The sequence below is a fragment of the Malurus melanocephalus genome, unplaced genomic scaffold (genome assembly GCF_030028575.1).
Source record: "Malurus melanocephalus ecotype Western Australia unplaced genomic scaffold, MMel_1.1 scaffold_1466, whole genome shotgun sequence".
NCBI lineage: Eukaryota > Metazoa > Chordata > Aves > Passeriformes > Maluridae > Malurus > Malurus melanocephalus.
In genome coordinates, this window is record NW_026624698.1 from 25,362 (window position 1) to 33,611 (window position 8,250).

The 8,250-nt window shown below is 56.5% G+C and overlaps 2 protein-coding genes across 3 annotated transcripts; both read left to right on the forward strand.

Annotated features, from left to right (window-relative positions):
* Positions 1 to 175: 175 nt before the first annotated feature.
* On the forward strand, positions 176 to 2,737 carry CD79A (CD79a molecule). 2 transcript variants are annotated; one of them, XM_057387973.1, is made up of 5 exons: positions 176 to 442; positions 1,338 to 1,778; positions 1,848 to 1,966; positions 2,267 to 2,335; positions 2,433 to 2,737. In XM_057387973.1, the coding sequence occupies exons 1-5, from the start codon at positions 259 to 261 to the stop codon at positions 2,544 to 2,546; spliced, it is 927 nt and encodes a 308-aa protein (XP_057243956.1). In that variant the 5' UTR covers positions 176 to 258; the 3' UTR covers positions 2,547 to 2,737. The 2 variants fall into 2 exon arrangements, with proteins under 2 accessions (XP_057243956.1, XP_057243957.1); XM_057387974.1 differs by having other exon boundaries at positions 2,270 to 2,335.
* A 1,604-nt stretch (positions 2,738 to 4,341) lies between these two features.
* On the forward strand, positions 4,342 to 7,091 carry LOC130587023 (uncharacterized). The gene is made up of 5 exons (XM_057387976.1): positions 4,342 to 4,397; positions 4,794 to 5,398; positions 5,472 to 5,602; positions 5,704 to 5,760; positions 5,868 to 7,091. The coding sequence occupies exons 2-5, from the start codon at positions 4,822 to 4,824 to the stop codon at positions 7,089 to 7,091; spliced, it is 1,989 nt and encodes a 662-aa protein (XP_057243959.1). The 5' UTR covers positions 4,342 to 4,397; positions 4,794 to 4,821.
* Positions 7,092 to 8,250: the final 1,159 nt, after the last annotated feature.

An 8,250-nucleotide genomic window follows, 5' to 3' on the forward strand; every position in this document is an offset into this window, starting at 1 on the left:
CAGGACCCTTTTGACCACCGGGAAAGCCCCAGACCTTTGACAGCCCAGGGCTGAGAACACCAGACCCAAAGTGTGAGACCCCTGAAATCCCCTGACCCAAAATCCTGAGACCCCAGGAGTCCCGAAACATCCAAACCCAGACCATGACATCCAGTACTGAGATCCCCMYACCCCTGAGACCCCAGACCCAAATCCCAACACSCCAACACTGAGACCCTCAATTCSTCAAGCCCCCTGCCCYCCTAATGCCCCACCCTCATGTCCCMGGGGACTATGGGGCGGGGCCCCTCCATTTCCCTCCCCTCAGGGCACTGGGGTGAATCTCCTGCAGGGCCGGGGCAGATGCAGCTGATGGCAGCCGCTCCCAAAATCTGGGGAGCTCCCTCAAAACAGGGGGTCCCGAGCCCCCTTCTCATCATCAACCTCCTCCTCSTCCTCCCAGGTACTGCCTGGGGGTGCTGGTTATTGGGGTTTGGGTCTAGGGGTTTCAGGGGGTTTGAGTTTGGATCTGGGGGATTTCAGGGGTTCTGGAGTGTGAGGGTTTGGTCTGAGGGTCTCAGGCATCCCTAAGATCTCAGGGTTTGGAACTGGGGGTGTCAGGAGTCCCGGGGGTCTCATTTTGGAGATCTCAGGGTTTGTGCCTGAGGTTTTCACAAGTTCCAGGGTCTGAGGACTTGGGTCAGGGGATCCTAGGGGTCCAGGTATCTCAGGGCTTGGGTCTGGGGGTTTCAGGGTCTCAAGGTTTGGTCCGGGAYGTTTCAAGGTTTCTAGGGTCTCATTTCTGGGTTGTATTGTTTCAAGACATCTGGGGTCTTCCGGTGTGGCCCTGGGGATCTTGGGGGTCTCACTGGTGCCCATCCTTCACACCTCTAACAGGGGGTCTGCAGTGCCACAGGGACTCCTGAACCTGGCTGGGGGTGTTTGGAGGACTCCAGAACCATTGGGTGCTTCCTCCTAGGCACCTGTGCCAGCATGTCCCCTGGGAGCCCTGCACAGAACTTCCTGTTCCCCCAGGAACTGAAACTGGGAGGGGTGGTGCTGGGGGGGGGCTGCAGGGACCACCTGGTGTCACATGGTGGGTCCCCATGTGAAACCCCCCACCCCTGGGGGTCCATGGTCCACAGTGTCTCACCAGCAGCGTCACTGCCCCTTATGACCCCTTCATTGTGCCCTGCATGTTCCTTGTGTGAGACCCTCACCTGTGGGGGGGGGACTGCCATGATCCCCTGGTGAGGACACAGGGCCACTGTGACCCCTTGGTCTCATCCATGTGGTGTCCCCACCCACAGGACATCACGGTCATCACCCCTCGATGAGCCCCTCTTTGTCCCCCACAGGTTCCCAGAGCCAGATCCCCAGCAACCCCTCGGTTTCCTCCTCACACTTGGACCCCTCAAACACCCTGGCTGTGACCACCATCCCTGTCTCTGACCCCTCCTGCGGCCCCTGGGGAGGGGTCCACGTGTTGCCCGTGCCCACCTCCCGCTCCGGAGCCCTCGGGGACCCCCTGACCCTCGAGTGCCGCTTCTGGGCGCCGCCGGCTGCCAATGTCACCTGGCTCCAGGTATGTCCTCAGCGTTACCGTGGTGACASCTGGAACTGCAGCTGGCCCCAGGAGGTGCAGGCCAGGGCCGGGGGTCTCCAGGTGGTTCGGCGTGAGGGTCTTTCCACTCTCAACTTCTGGCACCTGGAGCACAACCACAGCGGGCTCTACTTCTGCCGTGTGGAGTTTGGCAACGTGACTGCCCAGTCCTGTGGGACTTTTGTAAGGGTTCGTGGTGAGTGGGGGTCTCTTGGGAGGGCTTGGGGGGTTTTTGGGGGTCTGGCTAACCCACCCGGTCTGGCAGAGCCTGTGCATGTGCCGTTCCTGGACCTGAGGGAGTCCACAAAGAACAGGATCCTGACGGCGCAGGGSGTGCTGCTGCTGCTTTGTGCTGCGGGGCCAGGGCTGCTGCTGCTCTTCAGGGTGAGGAGGGGGTGAGAAGGGGAATCCCTGCTCCTAATTCTGGTCTTGGTATCCCCAGTTCTTGTCCTGGTGTCCCTATCTTTGTTTCTGTYAACCCTGATTCCTACTGGCACCCATAAATCTCCTTCCAGGTACCCCTAAACAGCCCTGCTGCCACCATTAATTCTCCCCCAGATACCCTCAATTCCCTGTCAGATACTCCCAATTCCCCCACAGCACCCCAAATCCCCCTCACTTCCACTGCAATCCCCTCGGGTGTCTCTCAACCCTGATTCTACCCTGTTTTTTCCACCCTCCCAGAAGCGCTGGGCCAACGAACAGCTCCTCCAGCCCAAGAAAATCTCCTGTGAGGAGGMAAATCTTTATGAGGTGYGCTGGGGGGGGGCCCTGACCTCCCMTAAAAAAGGGGCTGGGGGGGCCCTTCACCCCCAAACCACTCTCCCCACCCCAATTTCCCTTTCTGCAGGGGCTGAACCTGGATGAGTGCTCGATGTATGAGGACATTTCCCGTGGGATCCAACCTACCTACCAGGATGTGGGGACCCCTCCTGCTGCTGATGGCCTACTGGAGAAGCCCTAAAAGACCCCCAAAAAAAGGGCGGGGTCCCACAGGACCCCTCTCCAAACCTCTGTGTGCACCCTACCTCCCCGCAAAGGCTTTGCTTTGGTAACTCAAGGCTGTGCTGACCCCCCTCTCTCCACAAAAACAGCTGGTGAGGGTCTGGGGGCTACTGGGAGACCCCTCCTTGTGTGSAGCTGATAAATTGCTAATAAACCATTAATGAATTCTTAATAAGTTGTGAACAAGTAATGAGGATGAGGTCTCAATTTTCCCGTTGTCCCTAATTTTCCCCATTAAGCCAAATTTTCAATTTCCTCCCACCCTACCCAATTTGCGTCACAATTTCCCACTTTATCCCATTATCCCACCTTACCCAATTTGCCTCACAATTTTCCATTTTATCCCATTATCCCCCATTTCCCCCCTTATTCCAAGTTTTCCCCATTTWACCCCATCATCCCCCATTTTCTCTTCTTTCTCCCCAATTTCTACTTCCCCTCTATTTCCTGCCAAATTGTCTCCCAGTTTTCCCTCAGTATTCCAAATTTTATCCCATTATGTCCCGTTTTCTCCTACTGTCCCCCAGTTTTCCCTGTTAACACCCACTTTCCCTCACTATTCTTATATTCCCTCCTTGTCCCCATTTTTCCTCTGATGCCTGAAAAAGGCCTGGAAATAAAAGTCCATAGCCCGCCGTCTATGAGCAGGTATTTGTTTATTGCAGYGCTGGAGGTGAGGGGGATTTTTCCTCCTAACCTACCTGCCTTCAAATTAGCACATAWTTATTTATMCAGYAAGCAMGGTGTAACATTCCCATTGTCAGTGCCCCCATATGCCCACCATACACCCACCACCGTACGTGGACACAGAAATACACGATATCACACTTTAACCAGTGCGTGCGTCATCCTCAGTTCGGGGGTYGCGGGGGTCTCCCTCTAATGAGAGATCATCCTGTTCATCACGGTGGACTTTCTACCTTTGTCTTTGGGGCACGTGCAGTTGTGATGTGCATGGGTTTTTTCTAATCCTCCTAGTCTTCATTTTMAATTATTTTGCTGCCTATGCCGTGTCTCTGCCAAGTTCTTGTTATTGCTCTCCACTGTTCTGTTATAGCATCTACCTGTCTACTTTCTGTAGAACTTTTTCTGATTTCTACATCTTGGTATTTTCATGTATCTATGTACTAATCCACCTGGTTAGATTATGTGCAGCTGGTACACTATATGTTGCTAATACACTMTGWAGAAAGTGATRGCAATATATTAAAAGGCTATMACTGATAATATTTTGRAAGCAATGACASTGTATTTTAGTAGTACATAAAAAYCTATTATATTCTCATATTGATAATGTATAAAAAAACTGTAGGAGTATTTCAATTAATAGGCCTCAGAAGCACCTTGTCAGTTTGATATAAACCATATGTATCWCCCCATTATTTCCCATTTTCTCCCTTCTCTTCCCATTTTACAGCATAATCTCCATTTCCCAACTGTCCCCAGTGACCTCAAATTTCYGTCATTGTACCCCATGTCCGCCACCCCCTTTTTGTGCGTAATTTTCCCCCTTTTCTCCCAGTTTCTCTCATTTCCACCCATTATTCCCGACTTTCCCCCACTTGTCCCTCACATCTGCCCCCTTCCTCCCCCTCACGGCGGCCCCGCCCCTCCCTCGGAGAGCTGTTTTCCCGCCCCCGGACCCCCGGCCAATCAGCGCCCGAGCCCGGCTCCCGCGGACCAATGGGACCGAAGTGCGGGAGGACTCGAACGCCTTCGCCGCCCAACGGCCGCCCACTGGCGCGTGAGGGGGCGCGGCCTCGGTGCCGGTGGGGGAATTGGAGAGCAATTGGGGAAAATTGGGAGGATTGTGAGTTYTAGGGGATCCTGAGGAGGAATGTGGATTCTAGAAGGGAATGGGGGGCTCTGGGGGGGAGATCTGAGGGAAACTGGGGGCCGCAGTGGGATCTGAGGGCCCTCGAGGGTGTCCCGGGGATACTGAAGGGAATCTGAGGGGAAAAGGGGGGAGAACTGGGGGATGCTGCGTAGACCCGAGGGTCCTGGGGGTACTCAGAGGATTCTAGGAGGGAATGGGAGACACTAGGGGGATCGGAGGTGGATTTGGGGGATTCTGGGGGGCAACTAGCGAATCTTGGGGGGGGTGAATTATGGGGTCCTGTGAGTATCAGGAGGTCCCACATGGGCTATGAGGATTCTGGGGGGCTCCTGAGGGAGAAAACCCCTCAAAAAACCTGCCTTTTCTCAGCTTTTTCCCAGTTGCTGCCACCRCCATCATGAGCCAGCGCCGGGGGGTCCTTGGGGCCCCCCCGCAACAAAATCACCACCCTGTCTGCGGTCCCACCCGCTCCAAATCCAAACGCCTCCGGACCAAGCGGGAACGCAATGTGGCCAAATTCGGCCCAAAGGTCACCTTGGGGGGCTCCCGGCGGGGTCTCGCTCCGCCACCCCGCTGGCTGCAGCCCACCCTGTGGAGGGGCCTCTCTTTAGGGAGCCCCCTGCGCCCCCCCAAACCCGTGGTGATCACTCACAACCGGCTGTGCCACCGCGGCCTCTTCAACCGTGAGGTCAAGTCTCTCGATGTCCGGCGCCTGCTGACCCCTGGCCCTGGTGGGGATGCACCCCTCCCGATCCCCCAAATTGAGGAGGGGGAGGCCGGAGGGATCCCGGCCAAGGTGCTGAAGGAGGCAGTGGTGAGTCTGGCCTCGCTCCTGGCGAGTTCTGGGGCATTTCTGGGACGGAATTTGGTGAGCGAGCGTCGTCGGAGTCTCACGGCTGCCCTCAGGCGGCACCACCACGGGCCCCCTGACCTGGGGGTCTTTCTGACCCACCGGACCCYGGCTCAGCCCCCAGGTACTGCCCACGCCCCAAGGGGGGCCACCAGAGACACACACTTCCCCCAAATCAATTGCGTTGCCCCCCGCAGGTCAAGGGACCTTCCGGATTCCCGAGTGGGAGGCCAGGCCAGGACGCTCAGGACAAGCGGTCAGTTTGGTGGAGTGGGAGGTGAGGGACCTCACTGTCAGGTCCCCTGGCCCACTGCATGATGTCGATAGGGTGAGTGCTGCAAAAATACTCCAAAAGTGCCCTAAAATTGTCCCCAAATTACCCCAAAAGTGGCTCAAAATTTAATCTAAATTGCTCCCCACTCTCTGCAGCCTCCACTGTCCCCCTGTACCCACAGCCCCATTTTTGGAGCCCCCAGAGAGCGGGAGGTGAGTCTGAAATTTCGGGGGGGAGGGTCCCACCCCAGTTTTGGGGTGGGATCCTGGCGGTTTTGTTGACCTCCTAACCCCCAATTGACCTGCTCCTCACCCCCCAGACCATTTTCTCGTGGAGCTCGGCTGAGGAGGATGAGACCCCCAGGGGTCTTGGGCAGAATTGGGGGGGTCTCGAGGGGCTCCTTCCGGGCCCCCCCCACTTTTGGAAGTCCCCACAGCCCCCCCAGGAGGAGGGAGGGGACACAGGCTGGACCCACATCACTCCCCCCACCGTCAACCTAGACCCCTCACCCTGGGGACTCCCCCCATGCAGACATCCCCGCGGGCCCCCCCCCACCCCTAGACCCCCTCAGACCTCCAAAGAGTGGAGACTGGAGAACCCCAGGCACGCTCTGGATCACCCCAGGGTGCCCCAGGACACCCTCAGACTGTCCTGGGGTTCCCCTGACCCACCCCGAACTCCTTCCAGACCCATCTGGGAACTCCCAGACCTCACCCAGACCCCACCAAACCTCCCCAGACTACCCCGGGGCCCCCCAGTCTGGAGTTCTGAGGCCCCCAGAGCCCCCCTGCCGTCCCCTCGACCTATTTGGGACCCGCCAAACCCCCTCAGACCCCTATGGAAGCCCAGACCATGGAGTCCAAAGGCTGCCCCGAACCCCCCTAGAACACCCCCGACTCCCCAACTCTGGAACCCAGAGCCTCCCATGCCTCTGCTGGACGCCCCGAGACTCCTCTGGAGCCCCCCGAGACCCCACCGGGAATCCCCAGATGCCTCCAGACCCCTCTGGCATTCCCCAGACTCCCCCCGGGTGTCCCTAGACCCGCTCAGATCCCCCATGACCCCCCAACTCTGGAGCCTGGAGCCGCCTTGGGACCCCTCGGGCCTCCCTACACCACCCCGGGACCCCTCTGGACCCCCATGGAACCCCCGACCCTGGAGCCCGGAGCCCCCCGGAGCCCCCCAGGACCCGGAACCGTCACGCTGCTGCTGCCATCGGCTCTATCGCGACACAGCCCAGCGCGACCCGCTCCGTCCCCATCTGCTCCGCCACCGCACCGTCCATCGCGATCCCTCCTGTCCCGACGCTTTGCACCGCGCCCCGCCTCACCCCGCCCCTGYCTGTCGCGACATGTCGCGTCTCGCCCCCAGCCACCGCTGCCAGCCCCCGAAGCGCCGCCGCGCGGGCCGGGGGGTGTTCGGGGAGGGAGCCTGGGGGGGCCCCGGGGACAGCCCCCCCCCGCCCCTGCGCCCATCGGGCTGCGGGTGCCCCTGCAGGGGGGCCTGCTGCGGGGCGGGCTGTGAGATGAGGAGGGGGCTGTGATGGAGGGGACTCTGCCCTTTTGCGAGTATCCTTTGCTCCCTCCTCAATAAAGGTCGTTTATTCGAACTGCGGAGTCCTGCCATCCTTTTAGCTCCCCCGGACATCGCCAGAGCCCACCCTAATTTCTCTGGAGTAATCCCCAACCTGCCCCCAGAATACACAATTGTCACAGACAGTTTTGGAAAAAAACCTGAAAACGACTCAGTGATATTGTAGCAGAAATTAAGGTACACCTGCTGTGCTGTCCATGTCTTGTATCAGAATCAAAATAACCGTAATGTATTAAAATACCCTAATCAGTAAACAAAGGCTAAACCCCYCTTTTTCGAGGGCATGGGGGAGGAAGCTTCACACGCTTATCCTTCCTTCAGCAAAAGGACCGATGCACTTGCTGTAAGATGTCAGTTAAAATATTAGTAAGCTTGCATTCTTTTATTTTTCTCTTAGCCCATTTCCAAGCCAAATTGCTGTACCTGGATATTCCAGGACATGCTCTTCCTCTACATACAAGTAAGAACTGTGTCCAGGTGTAAGGCTACACACCTTATATAATCTSTGGTATATACTGAAGTATTTGGAGAAATGTCCAAGAGTTTTGATGTCAGTATCATCAATGTTTGCAGTGTAAAAAGCAGTAGCACTGTCATSAAAACACATAAGGTTTTAACAATTTAAAGCAATGCAGTTGCGGTGTAACAGATGCTGCCTAAAGAAAAAAAACTGCTTCCACGGTTTGAAAAGTTTGGTTAGTAGAGCTAAAATCAAGCTTTAATGGAGCTGCAATCTTGGTAGGCCTGTGATAGGGCTTGTGCGGGTGAGATTGGGCTTTAAAATGGCATAGAAAGAATGGGATTGTGTGGACCTCTGGAAGGGACTGTGAGATTGAACCTGAGAGGCCAGTAGTGCTGGCCTATTGACTGCCTCAGTGCTAGGCATTGCAAAGCTTAATCTGAAATGACTGTGAGCCTGTGATATAGACAGTGGGGCTGGGATTGTRWCTGAAAATGGGGCAGAAACTATTATTATAATGGGGAATGTATTTCTGAACCTGCTTATTTGCTCTCCMCCACTAGCACAGTGGGTAGAGAAGAGCAAAGGGAAAAAAAAAACCTAAGAAAAGGGTTTATGAGATGAGGTAAGGAACGGGGAGGGAAAGAGT